General features: G+C 41.3%; 1 protein-coding gene across 4 annotated transcripts in view; it reads left to right on the top strand.

The window, feature by feature from the left end:
• Positions 1–13369, top strand: part of GADL1 (glutamate decarboxylase like 1) — a 181804-nt gene that overhangs the window by 23912 nt on the left and 144523 nt on the right. For all 4 annotated transcript variants that reach the window (XM_082415122.1, XM_082415120.1, XM_082415123.1 and 1 more), the window contains exon 2: positions 12339–12511. In XM_082415122.1, the coding sequence (XP_082271248.1) occupies positions 12339–12511 (173 nt within the window). The remainder of the gene's footprint in view (positions 1–12338; positions 12512–13369) is intronic.

Below are 13369 nucleotides of genomic sequence, written 5' to 3'. Positions count from 1 at the left end.
TTCAATATATGCAATATACGCCTTGCTAGATTTCAGAACTGCTATGGGTCAGTGCCTGGCCCTGGGCCTTTCATTCTTTCCTGGGTGTGTCTGTGGCAGTTATCCTGTTCTTCTCACTATTTGTGTGTGGTGTCTGATAACTTATGTTTTAGTTTATGGGTCCCTGGATCAAGAGCAGCTGCAGTTTAACAGCCTTGTCTGTCTGTAGACTTGAAACAACTCATGAGATCCCAGAATTGAAGTCTGTTTCTATAATGAGATAAGATTTGGGTTGGTCCTGGGATGGAAATGAGCGTATTTTGTAGATGGGAGGAATATGAATAATTTGTGGTCAGGGGGTAGACTCTGATGGATTGCAAAGATGGCTTCAAATTCCTTTCTTCCTAGAATGCATACACTTGGCAATGTGATGTTGCCTTCTGTCACCAAGAGGTCAGCTTTTTCCTGTATCTTTGAGTACAATTTTCCTCGTGACTTGCTTTCACCAACAGAGTGTGTCAAAAGTAACAAAAGAAAAAAAAAGTTGTGTGACATCCAATCTGAGATCTCAAGAAGCTTGTCAGCTTTTTCCTTCACTGTTTTCAGACCTGCCATCACCTTCTGAGGAAGACCCAACAAATCTCTTGGATAATGAAAGCCCACAAGGAGAGAGAGGTCCAGCTAGCTCAGTCTTCCCAGCTCTGAACTTGGCTCCAAGCCAACATACAAGTTGCTGCAGCTGTGTGAGTTAGCACAGGGAAGACCAGAAAAACTACCCAGACCCAGCCAAGCCACAGGATCACAGGAAATAATACATCCTTGTTGACTTAATCCACTAAGTTTTTGGGTCATTTGTTACACAACTATAGATAACTTACACACCCTCCCAATAAATTATTTTTCTGCTTAACTTAACCAGAGTGGGTTTTAGTTGTTCGTATCTTCACAGGGTTGTTGTGTAGGATAAATGTGCTGCTGTTTGTAAAGGACTTATCAAAACCTGGCACATAGAAGGGCTGAATAAATAGTAGCTATTATTATGTGAAATAAGGTCTAAATACTTATGAGAGGTGTAGTGTGGACAGCCCTTAGAGGATCCAATAGACTTATAGAAGGGGATACGTAAACATCAAACAGTCTATGTGCCATTGAATCACAGTTCTCTCAAATTCAAAATGAGGACATTTCCCAAATTATCTGTAAGTGCTTTTCAAGCTCTAAGATCCCATGATCCTACACAAAATTGGCCAAAAACCCACCTTGGCACATATTCTAGATGGCTCTAAACTCATGCCTCATTGGGTCTCAGCTGTAGACTAGCCCAGGCCAATGCCTCTATGGTCTTTTATGCAGTGTTCTGTGAGTGCCTCACTTATCAACATAAGAGTAGCAATGAGATGTGTGGGCATCCCCCAGAGCTGCCACGTTTGCCATTTCAGGGGCACCATCTATAATGTAGTTTATGTGACTGTGTTGGCTCCCAGGTAGGTTAAAATTTTGGAATATTTGCTCTGATTTTATACGGAGGTGAGGCTGATTCTGTGTAGCATAAAGGATGAGGAGAAAGATGCTGGTGGTTGCCTCACCCTCTTCTCTACTGAGCAATTCATCTCTGAACCCAAATTTGCATACCCCATTTAGCAATGCATTTGCCCTGCAAGTAAGAGTCCTCCCTCCTTAGAAGGCAGTTCAGACTATCTATTTTCACTTAAAGATGCTTCTTGGAGAGGTCTTATTGCCATCCCAAGCAGCTTCTCAGTATATTCTTTCCAGTCTCATGTAATACACTCCATAAAGAGGTTTTGGTAAGTGATGTTCTCTGCATTTGAGGGTGGCCACGTGTGAATGTCATAGCACGTGTGTTGAAATACTGAGCTGAGAGTAATTGCCCACTACTGACCTAGAAGATGACCTTCCAAAAGCCTAGGCTAGGAGGCAGTACCCTGGGCACAAATGAGCATCACATCAGAGTTAATCAATGGATCATGCAAATGAGGTACCCATTTATAGCATGTATATAAATTTTCACTTAAATTGCAGGTTAAGTGGAATCATTTAAAACCCTGCAGTCAACACTTGAGCAAATTGGTTTTAAAACTATATATTACATTGCAGCACATTGCAATTTAATACATAGTTCCCAGATAATTGCTTATTGCTTTAGGAGTATAAAATATGTGTCCAAATAGTTTAGAGTGGTTGATAAGACATGAGAAACAATATCTCTTTATTCACCTTTTTTTGGAAAAAGGTAGAATATAGTCATTACAAACATGATGTCCGAACTCAGGCTGCCTGGCTTTGAATTCTGGCTCTGTCACTTATAATTCTCTTCATCTCTCTGGCCTCAGTTTTCCTACCTGTAAAATTGAGTTAATGAAAATAATTATTATCAGAATTAAATGAAGTAACACATATAAGGTACCTAGCTCAGTACCTGATCCATTGCAAATATCCAATAAATGTTAGCTATTGTTATTTTCTAAATGCAATTATATTTTTGTTCCCTTTCTGCCATACCACTACTAGAAAAGCTACTAGAAAAGGTAAAATCACACAGGTGGCTGGAATTGTATTTCTTTTTGGCAGGGCTGTTCTAGACTCTTTTTTGCTAAGACAGTGCTCTACCCACTGACCACAAACATCCTGACTTGTACATAAGTGGAATATTTTTAAAAAGAGAAAAAATGCAATATTTATTTTTTGACAGTAACTGGATGACCTCTAAGTTTTGGAGAACAATAAAAATAGGTGGGAAACTCTGAAGGTACAGAGAATATACTTATTAAGCTGTGTGTAGTTGGCTTTAACTTTCCTTAGTTGGGAATTTCTACAGAAGTCAAGTTGTTCAGAATATTAGTTACGGTTCTCTGTTTTCACAGAACACAGAATGACTCCTGCTCACTAGAAGGGGGAGATGACTGAAAGGATTTGGGAGAACTCACAGAATTGGAGAGAGAGCTAAATAATGAGTCCTTGGAAAAGACAGGAGCCAAGGCAACTCTGGAGATCTGGAATACTTGAGACTTGGAGATACCATGAAAGGGGAACACCTTAACTGACAGTGCTTCCGAGACTGTGTCCTGGGGGGAAGAGTGGTTCCAGTTGGGATGCCGATTAGGCCAAAAGTTCCCCAAGCAAACAAGCAAACTCAAAATGGACGTTCTCCCTACTCAGCCTCAAATCTCAGAAAACACAGGAGTCACTGATAAAGCAACAAGTCAAATGTAATGTTTCACAACTACGTGTAGGCAAGAAACTAGATGAAGAGTCAGAGAGGGTACAGAGCCAAGATGGCAGGGGGGAAGTGCCAGCAGAAATGGTGACCCTGGGGGGCAGTGGCCAGTGAAGGAGGGGGCAGACGTGGTGAGAGCAGCTCCTGGGGAGCACGGTGCTGATAAGCCAGATGAAAGGACATCATCCATAGCCACGTTCTCCAGCCCGGGCTGAAATTTACTATATGCGTATGCCAATCCAGTTTTCTCATAGAGCCTGGCTGCATTCAAGTCCCTGTAAGCTGAAGTAGTACCCATCAGTTCATAAGGTGTAGAGGGGGGATGATGGCTGGGGGTGGTTTCACGGGCTGGCCATCAATATGACAAGCTAAGACTTACAATACCAGCATGTAGATCTTGTCAAGTAATGTTTACTCAAGCCATAGGAGTAGATGTCTCGGGGAATCCTACTCTCCTGAAAACATCAGAAGGTTACCCAATTTCTGGCCTGGTGCCCAGTGAAAGGAAAACATTTTTGAAATTAAAAATAAATAAATAAGGTATATGGTGACCATGCACTTATTGGCCATTGGCAGGGCACTGACAACTATATTAAGGAGCTGTTTCAGAGACTCCCTTCTAAGAAGCTTGTCCTCTCAGAGAATGGATGGTGTTGATGGACCCAGCTCTTTTGTTAAAGGGCATGCCTTGGCGTTTCCACAGAATCGGAGTCCTTTGACTGACATCCCAGATGCTAACACAACAGGGTCTCATAAAATAAAACCCAGGGTAATGAGAACATGTCACCAAAATGTTCTGTGTTCATCCATGCTTTGCAAGAGAGGAGCTGACGTATGGATACACAAAATTACCTTTTCCTATCTTATTCTTTCACCTTTCATCCAAAGATCATTTTAGAACATAGACTTACTGGAAGATAGAAAACTATACTATCCATGTACAGTTGTAGGGCTCATTAGAAAGACACGGGATTCCTGACAAGTTTGCAGTAATAATATTGTAGGTGAGACATCAAAATAAATATAACCCCCCATCATGTCTATTATCTAGTCCGTGTCCTCCCTCTCCCTGGCCTGGATTATTGCCATCATGTCTCCCCAACTTGAACTCTTGATTTCCCACCTAAACTCGACACTGGTACCCACTTCATCTTTCTAAAGCACTCTTCTTATCAGAAGTTCTCAATGGCTCCCTATTGCCTACCAAGTAACATACACATTCCTCAGTCTCCAGTGAGGTTCCTGCAAGATCAGTGCCCATGTCACCTCTCAGCAGTCAGTCACTTCTCCCATTTACAGACCCTGCCCCTTGGACAAACAGAAGTACTTAAGGTTTCCTGGACACACACACACACGCATTTTTTTGCCTAGTTCAGTTTCCTTTTTGGTTATGAATGTCCTTGCCATAATCTTTGTTTCTACCCCATCATAACCAATTTCTACAAATCAGTCAAAAATCTTGATTCTCCATCCCCACCTTACCACACATTGACCCAACTGCCCTTTTCCAGTGGTCCCTGTATCAGCATAAGGCCCTGTCATCTAAGAGTCTTTTGTTTTCTTGACCCCCTGCACCCACTTCATCAGCAAGTCCTCTTGGCTTTACCACCAAAATTTCCCAGATTGCAATGCTTTTCCTACATCTTCTGGATCAAAGCCACCATTCTCTGTTGCCCGGACTTCTATCGTAGCCTCCTAAGTAATCTCCCTGTTTCCACATCTGCCCTCAGACAGTCTATCCTCTACAAGGTACCAGAGAACTCTGTTAGAAATGTAAACCAGATCATCTTACTCCTTTGTTTAAAACCTTTAAGTGGCTTCCTGTTGCTTTTAGAATAAAACACCTGACCTAACCTGCTCCCCGGCTGTCTTTCCAAAGCTCACTCTATTCCTCCTTCCCCTTGTCCTCACACTGGACTACACTGATGTCTTTCTATTCCTTTAAAAGGACAATTTATAGATTATTTGCATTTTTTGTTCCTTTCTGGACTATTCTCTTTTCATGTCTTTTTACATCTGGAACCTTCTCCTCATTTGCATCTCAATTCAAATGTTTCTTCTTCAGAAATACTTTCCCCTGATCAGATCTGAAATACCTCCTTATCTTCATCCTATCAAGTCATTCAGGTAATTTCCTTTAGAGCATTTATTAGAGTCTGCAGTTATTTTAATTATTTATCTGTTTGCCTTTTTATTAACTATCTCTCCCATCCATCCCAAGTCAATGTAAATTTGTGTCTTCTTGTTCATGGCTCAGCTTCCAATGCCTCACACAGTGTTCTGAACATAACAGGTGCTAAGTAAGTATTTGCTGAATGGTTGAATGAAGGACCATCTTAAATATCATCTAAGAGGACTTTCTGCTTCTCACAGTCAGAAGCCCTCCTCTGGAATTTCAGTGTGTGTTTTGTCTGACCTCAAGTATCATGCTTTATACCTTCTGGATGGGATTCTAGGTATTCATAAACGTGTCTAATTTTCCTTATTGGACTTTGAGGTCACTGTCTGTGTGTCTGATCCATCTTTGAGTCTCCCACAGTGCCTACCCCAGTGTCTTATGCATAGCAGGTATTCAGTAAATATTTTGGGAAGTATAAATGAAAGAAGTATTAACTCACTGTGTATTTCAACTAAAGAGAGTTTAACCCCAAAAATGAGACTGAGTGATTTAAATTTTCTTTTTTTTTTTTTTGCCTTTGGGTGCCCTTCTCTAGCTGACTAAAGTTGTGAGCATAGTTTTGCCATTTTCTCCTGTGACTTCATATTTGGGGGCTGTACTGTGGACATCGTTTGGTCTCTAAGTCAGGTCTATGATTCTACCAATCACAGAGCTAGATTCAGACACTCAGTCCCTGTACTTGTTGCTACTACCCACACCTTAGAGCTTCTGTGGCCACTGTTTTGTATTATTGTTATTTCTTAATATTTGTTTATTTCCTATAGTCTTCTTCCTTGGAGACTGCTCGTAGTTACCCTGGCATTGGCGTGTTGTTTCTAAGACAACAAAAATGACTTAAAATGGATGTGAAATTCAAAAGGGATGCAAACAATATATAAGTCTTACAGGACCAGGTACATTGACTAAATTAGGTGTCCACTTTTTTGAGCTTAGAAGAGACACCTGACTTGGAAAACTCCAGAACAGAGGAATGTCTCTTCAACTTTTGTTCAGCTCTATTTTTCTTCTCCCTGGCCCCCTGGATATTGTCTTTCAAGACTTTTAGCAACTTGACAGCAGAGATTCTGTGTTTTTTAATTTCTGTATTCCCAGACACCAGGCTGGTGCTTGGTACACAGTAGGCCCTTATTAATTTATTAATTAATACTATCCTCTTTTCCCAGGTTTTGCTTCTCACTCCTATCTTGGACTGGCCTACTGGGCTCTCCAGGTCCTGACCCTCAGCTCTCCCTGGGGCCCCAATATCTTTGGCACAAGTTTTCTGAAGAGTTCCTTGGCCTCCCCACCAGATGCCTGGATTCACTTTTGATCCATTGTTCCTCTTTCCATCCTTTGGAAGCAAGAATTATTTTCCTAGTGCTGTTTTGCTCTTAACAATTAAAGAATCTCATATGGGAAGCTTGGCTCTTATTGGCAGACCTTCTGACAAAGACCTAAGGCTATTGATTCTAACCTTTACCTGGGCCAGCAGTGTAACGTGGGTGCTAGAAGAGAGTTCATGTAGACTTAGCCACAGTAAAGGTCCCCATTCACCGTGTCCTGTACTCTACTCCTGGCAGTTGGCTCTGCAGCTTGCACGTATGGCCACATTCAACCGTCCCAATGACTCAGTGCAATAGGCATGGCTATTTTCTCTGTTGGCCAGATAAGAAATCTGGATCACATGGAAGTTAAGTGACATGGGTAAGATCACAGCAACACGGTTAGAATTGGGGCCAGGATCTGCCTGGTTTCAAAGCTTAAGCTTTGGAATCAACTAGGATGCTAATAGAAACCTTACTAATGGAATCATGATGACCAAAGAAGGGGAAATATCAATTCACTGTATTTTGAGTTGGTGAGACCACACCTGGGGTATGCCTCATTTTGTAAGATAGAAATAAACTGACCCAGACTAACAACCATGGTCTCTCAGATCCATGGAAGAAACTGGAACAGTTTTAACTGGCAAAATAAGAGATTTAGATGAGAGTTGATAAAGGTCTTCACGTGTTTGGATTAGAGTCCCGTGGAAGAGAAATTAGACTTGCTTTGTCTACCCATCTAGTGTAAAAGCCTGAGGAAATGACACAAATGCATATTGAGTCACTGTAGGAGAAGCTTTGTGACCACTCCCAGCTGTTTGTCCTGGACTTGCTACTTTAAGATGAGGTTTTAAAATTATAACTTTGTGATGAGGTTTTAAAATTATTATTATTATTTCTTACTGCAGATATTTAAAGAGAAGACAGGTCTTCCAATTCAGAAGTCTTCTCTGATACCTCAACTTCTCCTATAACCCTAAGCCTTAACCCTAACTGTCTACATTGCTTACATTCAAAACATTTTATTGGTATCCTTCTCATGGCACTTGACACCCTTTATCTTCTATTGCATTATTCAAACTCTGAGGCTCTCAATTACCGAGGACAGGAACTGAGTCTAATTCATCTTGCTGTCATTACTAACTCCCTAACACTGCCTTGCAAACTGTAGATGCCCATAGAGCAGTATCTCATTGCTCCTTTGTAGAACTTCAATATATTATATTATTTACCCCAGTTTCACTACTTACCAGCTCTGTGACCCTGGGCAAGCCAATTAAACCCTCTGTGTCTCAGCTTCCTCAACTATAAAACTGAGTAACTAACTGGAAATTTTGTGACAATTAAATTTGCTAAATCTATAAAATTTTTAGAACAGAGCCTACCCTACATGTCTTTTATTCTTGTAAATTTTCAGCAGCTAACTCCCCAAAGAGACTTTGAGATCCTCAAGGAGATGATCCAATTCCTGTCTTTAGCCCCCACCTACTGTGTGGCACATGGTAGGTGAATAACACATGTTTGTTGAAATGAAAACATAATTATTAAAGGATAAGAGGGAAGCCAGGCAAACGAAGATGTTAAGATTCTGGAAGCATCTTAGAGGTCAACCAGAACAGTGGTCCCTAAACCCACCTGCAATGTTAGTATATTTCAGTACTGTTAGTATAAGTGAGCGTGCAGCCAGCCCAGCACTTTCCTCGGGTTATCTCCTATTTTATAGATGAGGAAACTGAAGCACAGAGAGGATGTATTATTCCAGGATCAAAGAACCTGAGAGGCTAGAACTCAGATCTCCTGTTGTATCAGCCACTGGGTTGGGGAGGGGATTTGGGGGACTGTATGAAAGGGTTAGATAAGATGACCTCCAAGATAACAATACATTCAGCCAGTCAGTCCTCAGAGAGTTGCTGAGTGCCTACGAATGCCAACGACTGAACGGTTTTCTGGGATGTCCAGAAAATTGAGGCATGGATCCCTTCGGTAGGCGTTTACAATCTGGTGCAAGAAATAAAACATCTACACAGATAACCACGGTGCAAGGTGGAAAGTGACAAGGTGGGAAGTCTGGACAGCTGCCCACCCCATGTGGGCTGAACTGCTTGGCTGTTGCCAGAAGTTCAACTCTCTTCATACGGACAATCCCTTCCCACTGAGCCTTCGTCTTCCCGTTCTTCCGGGGGGTAACTCATCAGCCACTTTAGAGTTCATTACCCTGGGCATCTGATTACTCTGAGATCTCCCTTTCTACTGTCATTGCTTACTGTCACATGTAATTTACTCCTGTTTGTTTATGTATTTAATAAATAGTCTTGACTGTCTACTACAATTAACTTACACTTACTGAGTTAGCTAATATTTCTAACATTTATTGAGTGCCCACTACACACCAGGCATTGTTTTAGGTCTTCGTCTGTATTAATTCATTTACTCCTATGTCAACGAAAGAGGCCACGACTGAATCTCTGAAACAATATTTGAAGCTGAATTTATTGTTTGTTCAGCAAGGCAGAGCTGTGCGTCTCTTTAAGCAAAACAGAAGTTGAGCTTATATAGATAGGGGTTTGGAAAGTATGGAGTTGAGGAGTTGGTGGAAATTCAGAAGTCGGAGTGTTTCAGGATTGACTGGCTTCCACGTTTGGAATTGTGGTTCCTGGAATGAGATTTGTTATGGACTGACTTTCAGAAGTCAAATGACTACAAAAAAGGGAAGGAGGGAAAAGAGAAAGTGGCCTTGGTGAAAAGAACGGCTCAGGGAGGAAAGTGAGAGCCTCTCACCAACTGTTTCTTTTGATAACCCAGACTGCAAACTCAGTTTTGCCTTGTTGACCCTGTTCTCCAGGTCCTTCTTGTAGCCCCTGCTGCCCCTTCTCTAGCTCATGAATGGAGTTCCATGTCTGCCCTATTCCTACCAAAGGTGTTTCCTCCTTGGTTAGGGCTGGCAACCTGCGATGGCTCCTCAGAGGAAGGGACATGATCACTGGATGGTGGAGGGAACCAGGGTTCCGGGCTTTTTTAATTTAATAGCCAACAAATGTTTATGGAACTCCTACAAACTGCCAGGCACATTCTGGGTGCTGTGGAACAGACACAAGCTCATGTTCCCATAGAGCGAAACCTCTGTTGCAGAGACAATATTTAAACAAGTAAATTAATAAGAGTTGTATGTCACTGCTCTTGAGTCAAATAAAGCAGAGAAAGAAGGTGGGGGAGGGGAGTGGTGCAGTGTGAAATGGGGTCGTCGGGGACACCTCGCTGAGAAGCTGGTGTTTAAGGAAAGAGTCGAGGAAGAGTGAAGAGTTAAGGAAAGTGGGTGAAACGTGGTGAGCTTTGAGGGCAGGAATAAGAGATGAGGTTTGAGGTCCAAGAGATAATTGGGGAGGAGTTCATTTAAAGCCTTAGAGGTCATTATTAGGACTTTGACTTTTAATTTGATGAGATAAGGGGTCATTGAATGGTTTGAATAGAGGAGTCATCATGTGACCTGCCATCTTTTCAAAGACACATAGGAGCTACTATGTTGAGAATTGTCTACACGGTACATAGGGCAGGGTGGCAGCTGGGGGTTAGTTGGAAGGCTAACCCAAGTGTTTGATGGTGATAAGGGAGGGGGGAATGAAGAGCAGACAGATTCTGGGTATATTCTTCATGGAACACTCCTCCCATTGAACAATTTCATTATTTACCGCTATCAACTCTAGCAGTTAGATGGGAGGTCCTGGGTGTTCATCCCCAGAAGATCACAGCTTGACTGACTGTTCAATCTCCAGAGGGTCCTTTCCAGTTGGGCAAATGTAGTGGGGAAAGAGGGACATGATCACATCTGGTAATAGAAATAAAACATATCTATCAAGAAAAGACGCATACTCTATACCCAGTTCTATTTAGTTTTTTTAAAGTAGTATTTTCTCCTATATAATTGTTTGAATTATGGGGGATTTCTGTAATTGATGGCTGTGGAGAAACAGACAATTTTAATTTCAATTTCTCTGCTATTCTGGTTTCAAGTGGGTGTTTGACATTTTTTACTGTGTTTGTGTGTGTGTGTGAGAGAGAGAGAGAGAGAGAAAGAGAGAGAGAAACTCTGAGAGGCCCACAGAGTGGTTGCTATTCCCTGGGCAATAAAAACCTGAAATCCTACTAATGAGGTTAGAAAAAAATGGAACTTTTTCTGTGTGCTTAATAATAGCACTGCCCACTTACATAACCAGGGTTCCCTGAATAATTGCCCTCTTTTCCAATTTATTTTTAGGACCTAAAATTTGGGGGGAGGAAAGTGCCTTTAGGTGTAGAGCATTTCCATCCAAAAGCTCAACTCCAGGGCTTCACCATTTGTCCTAAACCATGTTAAATACATCTTTTCAAGTGAAAGATAAGTGAAAGTGTAGGATGGAGCTAAAATTCATCGTGGGAGCTCTGGATGGTTTACCCTTGGGTGTGAGGATAAAAAATCGATCCTTTGCTACAGATTCTATCTTTCTCAAATTGGGGAATCTTCTTGTGACATTTTTATCTGTCTTCGTGGACACCATTTGAGTTTTCCAGTCATAGAATTAAAGGGTTTAGAAAACCACGGAATTATACCAAACATTTAACTGTGAGGAGAAGATGGACTCCAGGGCATAATAACTGTTAATACTGTTAGAACCCTCAGTAAGTATAAAAATGTTTGAAATACATACAGACCATCAGCATATTTAAGGTGTATTTACAAAGAATAAGTGAGGTGCTGTGCTAGCTGAGGCGCTGAAAAATACTTTTAAAAATTGTTTCTGTAAATTTCCACAACTCAGTGAACATGTACATTATAAGGAGGAAAGAGATAGTGATTAGAAAAAGAGAACAATCGAGTCAGAGCTTGAGGCAGATATTGGTTGAATATCTGGATTAACTTGCCAGAATTATTTTGGAGGAGGGCTATTTTGGGTAAGCAGTAACCTTTATTCTCAGATATAGATTTCCATGTTGACTTTTAACCTTTAGTCACTGAGTGGCAACTGTCCAGTCCTGAAAATGTCCTGCTCCATCCTTCTGCCTAAATTGCAAGTTTGAAAAGTTTAAAGGTGTTAAATACGGGTTTACAGGAATTGTGACACTGCTCACGTTCTTTTCTCCTTCTCCCAGTAGGAAATGGCCGAGGGGGTTTAACAAGGGGTTTCATAGACAAAGCAGAGGGGCATTTAATCACAGGCTTAAAATGTAAAATTAAGAGAAAAGGCACGTTGACATTACTTCTTCTTCTTTAGGAATGACTTATGAAAAGGAAATGCATGGTCATCCTTAAATTACAAGAGAGTGTGTGCCCATGAAATAGACATGGGCTTGTGTTTACAAAGATCTTTTTGTACATGTGTCTGAAAGATGTTTGTATGAGTGAGTAAAATGGGTTGAGTTTATGTTGCTTGAGCTCCTCCATGCTCCCTGATGCTAAACAAGATGCTGCAGGAATGGAAAATGGAACTTTCTTTCTTTAACTCTGTCATGCCATTGGGCACCATAAGAGGCTGTCAGTTTCAATGCCTCAAATGTATTAAAAGAAGGTATGCCCTTTGAAGGTAGGACGGTGAGCCATTTCCCCTGTGTTTTGTTCTGTGCTCGAATTAGATTATCTCTCAAACACGGTTTGATTGTGTGCTTCCAGGAGATATCGATCCACAAGAGATGGTTTCCAGCAGGAAGAACACTGTTTTCGTGGATGGAGTCATACTGAATGGCCCCTCAACAGATGCAAGAGCAGGAGAAAAATTTGTCGAAGAGGCCTGTAGACTAATAATGGAAGAGGTGGTTTTGAAGGCTACAGACATCAATGAGAAGGTAAATATAAAAACCTATAAGGAACCCTAAGAATGGGAAAGATAGGTTTTAACCAAACCTGGATGGCTAGATGTAAGGGAAATGGGAATCATGCTTTCTTTTCCTCTATACCTTTGTTTCAAGGGGATTCCCAGATACCAAAGTTTGTATCTACTCCCCACCCCATCCCCGCCTCCAGACCCCCACCCAGTCTCTGTTTTCCTGGGAGGGTTGACTTTTACTTTGCCACCCAGCATGTGTCAGGAAATTGGCTGAGACCCAGAGTTTAACCAGGTAAGGCTGTGAAGCACAAGATGAAGCTTTCTGCCCCAGATAACAATATAGATTATAAACCACCCAATGATCTGATTTCTACACTCTCCAAGGCACACTCTGCTTTCCATTTTCTTGTGCATATTCTTTATGTTACTAGGGAAAACCAAGCAGAAGGTAGAAAAAGTGTGAAAAGTTTAAAAATTTATCTGAGGGTCTTTACCAGAACCTTGTCTGAGCTCAGACTGGAAATCGTGGGTTGTTAAGTCTGACTTCTGACTGGTACCAATGACTGGTTCTAGGTTTCAAATTCAGACTCAAATTCAGATGCAAATTGATATTGGAATTACCACTAATAACATCTATTCTTAACAGTACTTACTACGTGCCAGGTGATATTCTAAGAACTATTCCATACGTATTTGTGTATTTAATCCATGTGTTTGTGTATTTAATCATTAAAGACCCCTAAGATGCAGGTACTATTTATTAACTCCATTTTAGAGACGAGGGAAAAAAATGTGGCACAAGAGGTCAAGTACGTTGCCCCAAAGCACATGCTAGCAAGTCTCAGAGCTGGTACTAAACTCCAGGCAGGCTGGCTTC

This window comes from Balaenoptera physalus, assembly GCF_965194825.1.
Source record: "Balaenoptera physalus genome assembly, chromosome: 11".
Taxonomy (NCBI): Eukaryota; Metazoa; Chordata; class Mammalia; order Artiodactyla; family Balaenopteridae; genus Balaenoptera; species Balaenoptera physalus.
This window is presented reverse-complemented; position numbering and strand designations above follow the sequence as displayed.